Source organism: Lycorma delicatula, chromosome 5 (assembly GCF_047948215.1).
Source record: "Lycorma delicatula isolate Av1 chromosome 5, ASM4794821v1, whole genome shotgun sequence".
Classification (NCBI taxonomy): domain Eukaryota; kingdom Metazoa; phylum Arthropoda; class Insecta; order Hemiptera; family Fulgoridae; genus Lycorma; species Lycorma delicatula.
Window position 1 is genome coordinate 179,553,247 of NC_134459.1, and position 14,707 is coordinate 179,567,953.

General features: G+C 30.8%; 1 protein-coding gene across 2 annotated transcripts in view; it reads right to left on the reverse strand.

The window, feature by feature from the left end:
- Positions 1-14,707, reverse strand: part of LOC142325643 (adipocyte plasma membrane-associated protein Hemomucin-like) — a 71,794-nt gene that overhangs the window by 13,118 nt on the left and 43,969 nt on the right. For both annotated transcript variants that reach the window (XM_075367659.1, XM_075367660.1), the window contains exons 5-6: positions 7,922-8,090; positions 1,208-1,342 (exon numbers count right to left, since the gene is read on the reverse strand). In XM_075367659.1, the coding sequence (XP_075223774.1) occupies positions 1,208-1,342; positions 7,922-8,090 (304 nt within the window). The remainder of the gene's footprint in view (positions 1-1,207; positions 1,343-7,921; positions 8,091-14,707) is intronic.

The following is a 14,707-nucleotide window of genomic DNA, read 5'->3' on the forward strand; positions in this document are numbered from 1 at the left end:
TTACACAGAATACTCATGGTCTTAAAATTAAGACCCCCATCTGGATTGACCGCATGCTGAATACCAAAGAAGGCACTACAGGCCTTTTCCGCAACGTATTAAAGGTGCTTCTTGAATTGCATTTTCTTATCGAGATACACCCTGAGATACATTTGAGCCTGAACGTATTTTATGTGCTGGCCTGCCATCAAAACACATATCTGCCACCTCACTGCCAAACGACCTTTGAGGAGCATCATAGAGGTCTTCTCCGGCCTGAAAGTCATCTAATGTTGAATATCCTGCTGAAAGCCTGAGTGTCTCTGAACTCGACCTCCATCTGCGAGCATCCTTCGACCAGCAGGAGCCCATCCTCAGCTTAAGCCACACTGAAGAGAATCAAACTCCACCACCCACAACAAAGGACCTAATATGCTGCCCTGGGGAGACAGCATCTTGCCTATCTCATAGCTGCCCTTGCGAAACAGCATATTCCGATCGCTGACATAACTTTCCATTACCAGCAATTTACTCACAGTGCAATTTTTTTTTTGTAGTTGATAAATGGCCGAGGGCCACCACAAATTGTTAAACGATTTGTTAAACGAATTGTTAAACCACAAATTGTTTATGTGAAGGGACAGAACCTTCTCAAAGACCTTATCAATAATGTCAAGAGCCTATACGACAAAGTAAAAGTGGGATCCTTGTTGCCACCTTTAAGTCAATACACTTTTTGCTGTACTGTTTTAATATACAAGAGTGAAATTTGGCTCGTTTTACACCATAAGAAAATAAAAATGTTATCACCATGCTCTTCTTCCAGGTACATGTTTCAAATGAACCCAATATTTTGAAATAAACAAATGAGGTTATAATAATGGAAACATTTTTTAACAACTAATATTTTCTATGTCACAGGTACTCACTTAAATGTCAGGCAGTTTCAATTAAAATAGTTTTTCTACTGTTGTCGTTTATATTTTTAATTACTCAATGACCCCAACAATAATCACTACAACTTCAAAAGAAGAAAGGACGGATGTATTTGAATTTTTATATATGAAAACCATTTAATTAAAACTTATTGGAATAAATTTATATAATGAATTTATACAATTATATTAGCTAATAATGTTATTTATTAATTAGTACTAAAACTAAGTTAAATTAAACTTGAAAATTTCACATGTATAAAACATAATATTCAAAAATAGGATAAAAATACCTCAACACTCTTGCAGCAGCTGTTTCAGCAACCAACACAAAAGATTCATCTTCTGATAAAACAACACCATTAGCAAAGTGGATTTTTTCAATCAGTACTTCATGAATACCTTTCTTAGGATCAGTTCTAATCAATCTACAACACAGCATAGAGATAAAAACATGCTCATTACGGATCAGATACAATCATACATTAATTAATAATTTTATAAGTTATAATTTTCTGTCAAAAGAAACTTAGATCTAAGAGAAAGATCTGACGATAAAGGAGTGTGTCTTTTCATAGATCTAATAAAGTCATCTGTATAAACTGGGCAGTTTAACTAAAAATTCTCAATATGTGTCTGAGAAGAACATGTTTCCTACAATATTACCGATACGAACACTAAAATCCTGTTACCTGAATCTATAATCATAATGAAAAAAATACTTATTAAAAACAATACAAACTCATAATTACTTTACATCCTGATAAGTATTATTTACAAAAAGAAGGTTTTAACGAGTTCCCCTTTAAGTAGTGTAACAAGCAAAGTTTCTTTGCAATGAATAAAATATAACATAGTTACCTATATTATAAATATAATGACAAAATATAATGATGTTTTTGACATACGAGGACTGTTCAGAAAGTTCATGGGCTGGCAAAAAACACAGGATTTTTTACAATTTTTACTATTTTTCAACAGGCTCACTTTAAAATTCAATACATTTAGATTAATGACTTTCTAACTTTTTAATAGCCTCTATATAAGCGACTTACCCAACTCTGTCTCATAAGCAGTTATCTCAGCTTTGACCACATCATTTGAAATGACCCTTCATCCGGCAAGCTATTTTTTAGGTTTGGGCAGAGGAAATAATTGCTGGGAGCCAATATGGCACTTATGAAAGCACTTTGAAGCGTAGAACATGGAGTTTTACAGTGGCGACCCGAAACGTGTGTGCAGGTGTACTATTGTAGTGAAAGAGTACTTTCTTTTTGGCCAGATGTGGATGTTCAGCCTGAATAATACCCTTTAATCAACTCAATAGCAAAGCCTCAGTGATGATCCTGCCCTTTTCCAGGTAGTCTATGAACAACACACCATGAAAATTCCAAAAAATCATAGCCATAAATTTTCCTTCAGATGAAACCGTTTTTGCTTTTTTTGGACACACTTTCACCTGCTCCAACCCACTGTTGTTTGGTCTCTGATATGTAATGGTGAATCCATGTTTCAACTACCGTTATAAAATGTCAAAGAAACTTGGCAGATTAGCATTTCAAATCTAAACACCCTTGAGAAGTGTTCAGTCATGCATTTGGTCAACTGTTAACTAAACACAGCACCCATCAAGCGGAAAGTTTTTCCATACCCAAAATACAATATAAAATGTAGCAGACACAATTTACCAGGATGTATGCAATGTCACCAAGCCCACATACCTTCAGTCAGCGATAATTTAATATGCCACTGTGAATTTTCATGACGATTCTATTAGTTGCAGTGGTTTTTGGGTGTCCTGAGTGTTCATCATCTTGAATGGATATATGACCAGCAACCCGCTTTTTTACAATAAAAAAACAAAGGGAAGGATCCTTTGAAGAGGGATCTAACTCCTTCTGTATGTTCATCAGGGTTAAAACTTTTAAAACAAAGTATTTTATAACAGCTTGAACTTCAGTTTTATCCAGTTTATGGAAAATGTCAAAACTTGTTTTCTTTACTTAATCGCCACTACCTAGCAAATAAATGTATACACCTGAAACTAGGCATTGTGCCATCGAAAGGATCATATCTGACAAATATCATAGTTATTAGGTCCTACTTGCACCAACTCTGTGTCAGGTCAAGAACTTCCTGAATGAGTTTCGTCTTAATGACATTTTGGTAAAAAGAAATAAACAAATAAATTTACAGCATATTGTACTACTTACAAAACTAAATGATTTTCATAAAAATATTCGTACGGACATAAATAAAGTACTATGTTTCAATTTTTAGATAACAATAAAAAAAAAAGGTAAAAATAAAGTGAAAGCAGCAGATAATATATATATCAAAAACCAAAATTGGCAGTAACATTAATTAGCAATAAATCAACACCCCCATATTACTAAAAAATAACAACCTACTAAATAATAACACTATGCAACATGATTTTCTATGTTTCTGTAATTTTACATGTTCCAAAAGTACTTTTTTGCGCTGATTTAAGATCTAGTTAGTTTTATCTATCACATACAGGTTTTTTGCAAATCAAGCGAACTCATTTTTTTATTTAACTTTTGGGAGCCGTAGATCAGACATTTAATGAAAGGCAATTGTTTGAAAGTACAATGAATCCTGTGGAAAAAAGAACTTGGGTTTCATTTAAAGAAGTTGTGGCCTACTTTTTGGGCAACAAAAAACATCAAAAGTACAAAACCACGGTTAAAACAATGTTGCAGAGTTTCATGAAATTAGGATGTAATGAATGTGAAGCTTCATTTCCTACATTCACATATTGACTTTTTCCCTGTGAACCTCAGCGATGGTCAGTGAAGAACACAGAAAATGTTTTCATCAGGACATCAACGGCATGGAAAAGAGATACCAGGGAAGGTGGAATGCAATAATGATGGCTGACTACTGTTTTATGCTAAAAAGAGACAGCGCTGGTGAAAGGAGACAATCAAGAAAGAGAAGTTTTAACCCACATCACAAAGAACTTGAAGCGGTGAAATAAGCAAAGAAGAAGAATTAAATTGTCATATTAGCATTTTTTTTAGCGAGTGTATATACCATAGTCTACTCTAATGCAGTGTGTTGTAATTTTATAAAGGGTTACAAAACACAAAATCTTTAAATCGAACTAAAGTAACAATTTTCCCTGTTTAAAAAATTTTATTTTTGTTTAAAAACTTCAAAAGTGATTTGGATAAAAACTTTATATGATACAGAAAAACTAAAAATCAGATTTGAAATCAGAATGAAAAATACTTCTAAGACTACCTTACAGTTGTAAAACATTGTTCCTTTTGTAAAATGTTGTATTGGGTAATCAGTTCAGCCACAACCTAAATGGTTATTACATAGACAGAAAAAATAAATAAATTCATTACATTAAAAGATCATATATTTTCAAGTTTCAATTTTGGCAATTCAATATTAACAAATTTAAATGCCTTACATGTGGAAAAATGCACATAGTAATAAACAACAATGAAAATACAAATAATGAACATGACTACTGACATATATAAAAAAAATATTTAATATAAATTATTTAAATCATATATCTTCTATATAAAAATATATTTACATATATGGTAACCAAATAATAGTTTCAATAATTAAAGATGATACAGAATGTCTGTAATTACATGTTTTAATTATATTTTTAGTTATTTCTTTATAAAACAATCACTTTGAAGAAAGGAAAAACATTACAAAAGTACAAGGGAAGACTGAATGTAATGCTCACTGGAACATAACAGGAGAATAAAATGTCACACAAAGCTGCCATCTTGCAATTTCATTTCTCTACTACTAACATTCTACCTGCTACATCAACACATCTAATACAACATGCAGTAACTGAATTTATACAGAGGAAAAAATAATTGCTAGTGACATTCATTGTCATGAAAAAATTGTTTATTGTGATGAAACTGTTGACTGAAGTATTGAGAATAGGTGGACAATAAAATTTTGTGAATCAAAAGTCAGTAGTCAATCCATTTGAAGTGACCCAAGGGTGGTTAATTGAGAAATTTAAAAAAAACTGAAACTTACCCATTTGTTTCCTGCATGTCTCAGGAACTTAAAACTATTTTTTTTTTTAAATTATTTTATTTAAGCAGTTTATCTGTAGTAGCCATTTTTGTTATGGTGCGCACACCTATTATTGTAATTATAAGGGTTTATGGAAAAAATCATAACTAAAAAATTATTGATCTTGGAAAAATAGAACAAAAAAGTAATTTATTCATATTTTCTCAAAGTAAAAGATTGGTCCAGTGGTTTATTTACCTATTACTCTTCATTCTATAAGAAAATTAAAAAACAATTAACATTATTTATGGTAAAAACTACTAACATATGCCTACATATAAAAAAAAATTCAAACTGTGTATGCTACCCCTGCCTCTTAAAAAAGATTACCATAAGTGAAATTTCACCGTTTTTTTATGTTCAACTTTATTGGTAATTTTCTCATAGAAAGAAGAATGATAGGTAAATAAACTACTGGACCGATTTTTTTACTTTGAGAAAATATGATTAAATTGCTTTTTTTATTTCATCCTTCCAGGACCAAGAGTTTTTTAATTATCATTTTTTCTGTAAACCCTAACAATCACAAATAGGTGTGCACACCGTAACAATAATGGCCACCACAGGTAAACTGCTTAATAAAAAGTTTAAAAAAATAATTTTAAACTAATTGGAAAAATAATAATGAAATATGTAGGAAACAAGTCAGTAAGTTTCAATTTCTTTTGAATTGGTCAAGCAATCGGCTTGTTTTTTTGGGACACTTCAAATGGATTGATCCTACAGCAAATATTGAGGATGAACCTCTCAGTAGTCGACCAATTTCTGTGACTGATGAGAAGTACCAAATGGAGATGGATGAATCGATTCAAAATGACCGTCGCATCACACAACAAACTGCATCACCCAGATAGGCATATCAAAATAAGTTGTAGGATGTATTACTGCACAATTGGGCTATAGTAAAATCCTCTCATGGTGGTTGCCATACACTCACAGAAAAGAACAAGCAATGATGAAAGGAATGATAACAGCTTCTTAAATGTGATTGTAATGAGAGATGATTTTCTTTGTTTTAAGGAACAATGAATATGAGCAATTAATATTTATTTAAAAGATGAGAATATACCGGCAAAAACTAATTCGGAAAATAATAATAATAATATGAACTTAAAATTAACAGTACTCTGAAATTTTCAGGTTTTATTTTTAGTTTGGCCTTTATAGAAAATAAATAGCTGAATAAAAAACAGATGGATTCTTAAATAAATTATAATGGAACATTACATAAGAGGTTTCCGTTAAATGTTAACATTTAATGGAAACTTTCAAAATTATACAAAAAATTACAAACAAATTTAATGAACTTTTTTTTTAATACAAATGTACTGTAAAATGATGAATTAGTATCTAAGTCAAATGATAAAAGTAAACCCATGAGAAATATGTAGTAGAAGAATAATAAAAATAACCTCACTAAAAATACAAAAAGTCAATTGGCCAGGACCAGTTACAAAACAAAATATTCAATTTACAACCTACCAAGATAACTAACCATTTTTGATAAAAAAAAAATCAACAGCCATTCATCGGTTTGTAAAAAAGTAAAAAGTATTGTAATCGTAAAAAATTTCAGTTTTCAGATTTCAATGGAAATATGCATTTTGACCATCCCTGAATCCATTTTGACTAGTTTCGGCATGACGTCTGTAAGCAGGTATGTATCTCACTTAACTAAAACGATTAGCCATAGAATGTTGAAATTTTGGATTAAGGACTATTGTAACATCTAGTTGTGCACTTTCCCTTTTGATTGTAATTGACTTGACCAAAAAAGCCCAAAATCCAAAACATTTGAATTTTGGACTTTTTCTTAACTGTAGTAATAAGCCCTCATTAAGAACTTTTCAATGATATCATAAGTGATAGTTATTTTCATCGGTTCCAGAGTTATAGCCAAATAAAATTTTAATTAATGAAATATTTGAATCTTACAAGGAGAAGGCACATCAGTTCGAATCCGACTTCATTTCCTTTTTTTTACTTTTTTTCTTTTAATTTAGATATATTGATTTATTAATATTAAAGTATTAAGTATTAAAGTAATTTATTAATTAATTAAAGTATTAACCTCTGATTGCAAAAAAAATGTACGATAAATAATAATTCAATAACAATAAAAAAAATCAGACGTTATTAGTGAAATAAAATTTTATGTAATTTTTATTTTTAAAAAATGTGCATATATAATTTAATAGGCAACCAAGGAAGTCATGTGGTATCCACATCAGATTTTTCTTTTAATGTGGCAAAGACACGAATGAATTTTCAGTTGTTCATTCAAGGTCTACTCTTTGTTATATTAAGTATCAGAGCTTGGGATGTGAATGAATTAATTTGTTTTTGTGATTTATAAGTGAATTGAGGAAGATTCTTGGGTTTAGCATTATATTCTAAGCTTTTTTAGAAGGATCATATAACAAAGCAAAAGAATTAAACAAACACAGTTTGAGAAACATATTTATTCACTTCAAAGCAACAAAAGACTTATGCTCAATTAAAGCTGCTTTCTGACAGATGAATTTTGAATATTCACAACCGATAAAATATTTCTGTTTTACTTGTAAAACTGTTTTTGTTTTGTTTTATTCATAGTGATCTACGCTAAGGCATAGCACTCACAACAGGTTTCAAGTTTTTCTTACCTTTGTCTTCTTTTATATTAGTTTATATTATTTTTATAATTTCTTTTTTCAGTACTTTTATTATAGGAGTACATAATTTCACATATACTTATAACTGTATGTGTACCTTTACTGTTTAAACAATTTTATGTTTACATGCATGAAATGCACATATAATTTGCAATAACTGTAAATATATGAAATAATATTATTTTTCATAATAATAAAGAAAAAGGAAAATTAAAAATTGTAACAGCAGTAAATAATAAGCATCAAGGATATCACACTTACCTTCCATTTCCATCACCAAACAAAGTGTACATGCCATCATTTAGATCATGTGATGTGCTTGACACTGTCCAATAAATGGTACCATCAACAGATACGTCAACCGAATTAAGAAGTTTTGTTGGTTTACCATTAATTATTTCATCCTTTTTGATGACTGTATTAACAGCACCTGAGCAACAAGTGATGATAATAATATTGATACAACATTCTTATTATAATCTATGTAAGTACTTCCCATATTATCAGTATCTTAATGAGATTAAGATACAAAATCAAAAACAAAAGTAAAATCAAAGAAATTATGTGTACATAATTTTATAAACACTTAAAAAATAAAAGGGTATCCAAAAAATTACTGAAATTAGATTTTGTAACTAAACTTTCAGGTTGTTTTGTTTTTTCAAATCAACCTGACTTAAGCACATTAATAATAACAACACAAATTCAGAGAAAATTTAATACAAATAATAAAACGTATTTAATTATTAATAAAAACAAAAATTACTAATACAAAATATAAAATAGAATTATTCGCATGAAGAAATATGAATATAATAAAATTAAAATAAATAAAGAATTATCTTTTAGTATGTACAAAAACAATTTATTAATCTGATAAAAGGTATTACATGTATAAAATCTTCACACATACAATTAGAAAAATGCTTCATTTGTGAGTTATGGCTAGTGAAAGATTTCAGCTACCCCGGTGAAACGAGGTCGTACTGAAATTTTAGGATTTTAATTAAGTAGCAGAATTACTGATTTCTTATGATTTTTGAACTGAAAAATTTGAATAAAACAGGTCCCAGAACCGTATCTGCAGTAGTTTTTGAGAAATCTGGGGTGAAAATCAATAAATTTAGGTAAAAATCCCTGTTTTTTATATTTTATGTATAATAACATTGTTAAATGAGTAACAAACACGTAAAACTTTAAAAGCAAAACTTAGAGAATTTAATTCTGAACAAAATGGTATAAGAAAGTTAAATAGAACAAAGAAAAGTTAGAAAAATTCAAATTTTATTTAGAAACAGTACACTAGACCGAAGTGATAGGTACTAGATTATAATGTTCAAAAATGAGCCTTTTCAACATATTACTTAGCATATTTCTGTACTGCTTTTGTTTCTCATTTAGTTTTTCAGGGCTGTCCTTAAGATGCTCAGCCACATCCATATTGTGCACAACAAATTCCTCACAAGAATGTATCTTTGTTTTGTATACAATATTTTTCATCCAACCGCAAAAATCTAAAAGTGTTAGATCAGGTGATCTTGGTGGCCAAGAATATGGACTTCCACAACTGATCTATTTCTCAGGTAAATGATTTAAGCGAGTGGAAATGACACAAGAGAAGTGGGGAGGTATGCCATTGAGCTGGAACTATACTTTGCGTCTTGATGCTAGAGGAACATCTTCAAACAGCTGGAGCAATCCCTCTTGAAGAAAGTGCAAGTAGACCTCAGCATTTAAGCAGCCAGGTAATATGAATTATCTGAACAGCTGACACAGTCAGCTGTTAAGATAATGAATGTATGGGTATGGGTAATGTATGGGTATCCTCCATACATTGATGCCAAATCAGTGTCTTATGAGGATTTACTTCTGCCCATGTACGCTTATTGTGTACATTGTTGACACCATCTCAAGTGAAATTTACCTCATCGGTAAACAAAACATACTTTTATTGTTTTCAATTTGTGTTCCATCAGCTGCTAAAGCGAAGTGGACCGTCTCCAGGGTGTAGATATTGAACTGGTTGTTTATGATAAAAAACTTATAAACTGGTTGTTTGTGATAAGGGTAAAGCTTGTTTAGTTTAAGTATCCTCCAAACCACTGAATGCAAAACTCTGATCCACTTGGAAAGATATCAGTCGTGTACTGACACCTGGACTGCATTGAAATCCATTAATAATAATTTCATCAGTAACAGCATTGTGTTGGACAGATTGTTCGCAGCTGATACAAATACTGGGTAGTGAACCTGTTACCTGAAGATTGTGAAAAGTCATGCTAATTGTTTTGGAACCTGGAATCCTGTGATTCAAACAACATATTTCATATTCTACTGCAGTAGCTGTAGCATTACCATTATATACACCCAAAATGAATACCATATTGTATTAATAGCCAAAATGTATTCCTCTGTTGTAAATAAGTACACCATTACTTCAATGGCAAACTGATCACACTCAACTAAAACTCAAAGAAAACCTTCACTAACGACAGCACAGTTCACAGTACCCAATATAGTTAATGTATCTTACAGAATGATTTAAACATAACATAGTATTATGCATTGTTGATTGACTATTGTTATTTTATTGCCAACGTTGAAATAATATTTTTTTAAATAATTTATTGTATTTCTGTCACTAATAAAAAAAATTATATCTAAGTAATTTTTATTTATTTACTTTTATATTACAATTGTGTAATTTCCAGGATTTGTTTTTTAATTTTTTAACAGAAAATTTTGTTTTTACTAATTTTTCACATCAAAAAACAATTTGGTTTTGTAATACTTATAAATAAAATTCAAATTTTTCTAACTTTTCTTTTCTTTCACTATTTTGTTCAGAATTACTTTATAAGTTTTGTCTAAAAATTTTATGTGTTTATTACCCAATTATTAAAGTTATTTTACGTCAAATATAAAAAAACAAGGTTTTTCACGCCAGATTTCTCAAAAACTGCAAAATATATGGTTCTGGGACCCACTTTATTCAATTTTTAGGTCAAACACCATAATAAATCACTGATTCTGCCCCTTAATTAACATTCTAAAAATTTCAATATGACTTTATTTCAACCAGGGTAGCTGAAATTCTAGCAAAATCTTTCACTAGCCATAACTTGCAAACAAAATATCTTAGGACATATGTTATATGTACTTTTTCCATTAGTTTTGCAAGTAGAATAGGCTATGAAAGTCCCAGGAAAACTTTGTGATACAACCTGAACCACCAATGACAACTCAATTTCTTGGGCCATCTATTATCCATCAAATTGAGTGGTTTAAGGATACAATGAATTTATACCGCATTCAAATGCATAAGTCCAGCTCCAGTAATTAAATATAATAATCAGATAATGCGTGTTTCTGGAGAGTAAATGTATTCTCAAGAAGTTCTATTCTATTCTTTTAATAAGCAATCTATTTAACTTTTTCTGAATATTGATTCTTGATATTTTTATACCACCCGCTGAACACCATACTTTTATCTACCATTTTCTGGAAATCTTGAGTTCAGATGCACACAGAACTAAGTTAGTGACATAAGAATAAAAAAATGATGTTTCAATTACCTATCCAAAAATCCCTTTTAACCACATCATGTAATTTTTTTTTAAAAACAAAGCAAGTAATAAAGATGTAAAAATGTAGCTTTGACTTACTCCCACAGATGTCTGAAATAATTCTGTAACATCACCGAACTGAACACAAACTTACGCTGATCATAAAATCCCTATAAAACATTAAAAATTTGTTTGATAAAACCCATAAAATAGTTCATGTTTATTGACATTACTGAAATCTCCCTTGAAATCATTAGAAAAATAAGAAACTCTTCATAGACTTAAACTAACAATAACATAACAAATAAAAATATTATAATTTGTGCAAAGTATCCTCTAAATAAGGCTGCCTGAAATTTATCTGTTGATATATGTAACGTAATCTGTCTGTTCCAACTTTGTTAAAGTTGTAAAGTACAATCTACAAAAAATAAAATTTCAATCATGTTTTCCATTGCAGGATTTTTGAAAATAATTGTAAGACTACTTAACCCTCTAAGGGTGTAAGGCAGGACTAAACAACCTCAAAGCCACAAGACATGTTCATAAACACGCAGTTGAAATTTTACGGTTGTTCTTTTCACTATATTACTTTTACATTTCTTCTTAAAATTATGAACAAAAAAAATACTTTAAAATCAATATAGAACATGCCAATTTCAGTGACAGAATGGTAGTGTCTGTGTCTTCAATCTTGAGGTTCTGGATTTGAGTTCTAGTCAGGTATGGCAATTGTTCACATGCTAAAAAAAAAATTAATTTATCATCAATCAGCAGCTGATGCAGGGTGCTAATATAGGGGTTAACACGGGATGCTAGCCAGAATAAATGGAAATTAATTGCTAAGGGCTTTCTTTCCTTCAAGTCAATTATAGACATTCATGTATTTATTGTTCTGAGGTAACAGTTGATATATATTTAATAGTGTTTAAAAATATTTATATATCTTATTTTATCAAACATTAAAACCATTGTAATAAATAATTATTGTATTATAATAATAATAATAATATTTGTACCAAGAGAAACAATTAATAAAAATTAAGAACACTTACCTATTTCTCTGAAATACTTTCAGAGTATCATTAGCTCCATCATCAGCAGACTTATTTTATAGGATATACATAATTAAAATAAGAAATTTAAAAATATATATATATGAAATATTAAAAATGTCAGCATTTACAAGGGGTGAATCAAATGCATGGCAGTTCCACATTAGATTGCAGAGTGGGGAGTTATATTTGGTGTGAAAGGGGGAACCATCATGGTTGGCTCCTCCGCTCTGTTCTGTCGTCAGTACAGCCATGAGTGAGCAAGAGGTTCCGTCGTCTGTTGCACAATGTATAATCATGTTTTTAACTAATGAAGGCGGACCTGCGGAAATTTTAACTTTTTTAAAGGTACAGTTTGGGGCCAATACACTGTCCCAGAACCGAGTATATGTGTGGTCCAAACAATTTAAAGGTAGGCAAGAAACTGTAAAAAAGAAAGGTCATGATCGACACCAACATCAAGTCTCACAGCTGACATCTGTGTTGTTCGAGAGCTTATTGAAGGTGATCACCGGTTCACTGTTGAAGAAATTGCATCAGAAGTATCAGCTACAGGAGTGCTCAATACATTATCACCGATCATCTTTGCTATAGAAAAATTAGTACTCTATGGATTCTGAGGTTGATGATTGAAAATCAAAAACAGGTCAGGTTGGAGATCTGAGAGAGACTTCTGAATCGATTTCGGCAAGGAGATGATTTTCAGAGGTGCATCATCGCATGTGATGAGATATGGGTCCATCATTACACTCCGGTGTCAAAAATGGTAAGTAAGAAGCGGTGAAAAAAAATGAGGACTGCCGAGTGAAGGCCAAAACCTGTCTGTCAGCTGGAAAAGTTCTTGCAACAATTTTTTTGATTAGAGGAGTTTTACTCATTGATTTTCTCCACAATCAACATACAGTGAATGCGACTTACTATTGCCACCTACTACAGTTGACAAAAGCCGCCTACCAAAACAAAAGAGAGGGTGTGCCCATCAGAGATGTCATCCTTCTACATGACAACGCCAAGCTGCACACTGCGATTTTGACAAGGGATAAATTGGAAAAAATGCACTGGAAAAACTTCAACCACCCTCCTTACAGTAAAGATTGTCGCTCTGTGACTATTTTTTGTTTACTCCATTGAAAAAATCACTTAGAGTGGAAAGATTAGAAAACAATGAAGATGTTGAAGAGCGTGTGCATAATTAGTTGATGACTTGTACTAAAACTTTTTATGAACAAAGAATATTCAAGCTTCCAAATCGTTGGCAAAAGTCTGTAGATCATGCATGAAACTATACACACATGATTAATCACAAATTATAAAAAAAAATTACCGTTTATATTTGTCTCACCCTCATATAATTGTTGGCATATTTAAAAACATCCTATCTCTGCCATTGGTACGATACAGAATATATTATCAAATCGTTTAATTGTTATGTCAGGTCCCACCAAATTGATTAATTTATTATCAAATTCAATATGTTTATTAAAAATGTTATTTATTTTCATATTTATTAATATAAAATCTTTCCAATATACCAATTTCCTTATTATTACTATTACTTATATCAAAAATTTCTGAATTATTTTTTACATCAGTAATATTTTGTTTATTTTTTATTAGGTCTTCCATAACATTTTAAAATTTAGTATTATCTTTTTTTGAAGTATTATAGTGTTCATTAAATCTCTTCATGAATGACCTGGTGGTTTATCCTTTATATATATATATATATATATATATATATATATGTGTGTGGCTAAAAAAAACTGAATTAACACTATAAAAACCTTTATTTTTTATTTTAATTATAATTTTCCCCTTCAATATACTTCTCTCAACGATCCCTACACCACTCAATGCGTATTTTCCATTGTCAAAGTTATGTTGGAAGTCATTTCTAGAAAGCATGTTCATGGTGTCTATATTGTTTTGTCAGCTTCAGCTTCAGCTGAAGCTGTCTCATATCTCGTTCCTTGCAGTACTGATTTCACCTTGGCTAACAGAAAAAAGTCATGTGGGGCAAGGCCTGGTAAATAGGGTGGATATTCCAACATAAAGATCCCATGTTTGGCCAGAACATCTTGACAGTCAATGCAGTATGGTCAAGGCATTGTCCTGATGAACAATTCATGACTTGTTTTTCCACATTTCAACTTGTTTGCGTCTTACTCATTCATGGAAAGTAATTAGAACATCAAGGTAGTATTGTTGATTCACAGTTTGACCTTCAGGCACCCGATTTACATACATAACATTCTGGTCACGAGTCATCTTCAATCTCTTCTTGTCCCTCTTTGAATTGTTTAAACCACTCTAAAACCTGAGTGTGTGAAACATTCATCATTTACTTCTTTTAACACTGTGTGGTTGTGCAGTTCAGCAACACGCAGTTGGTTGCGCAAGGTCCTATTGTAATCCATGAGGGTTTT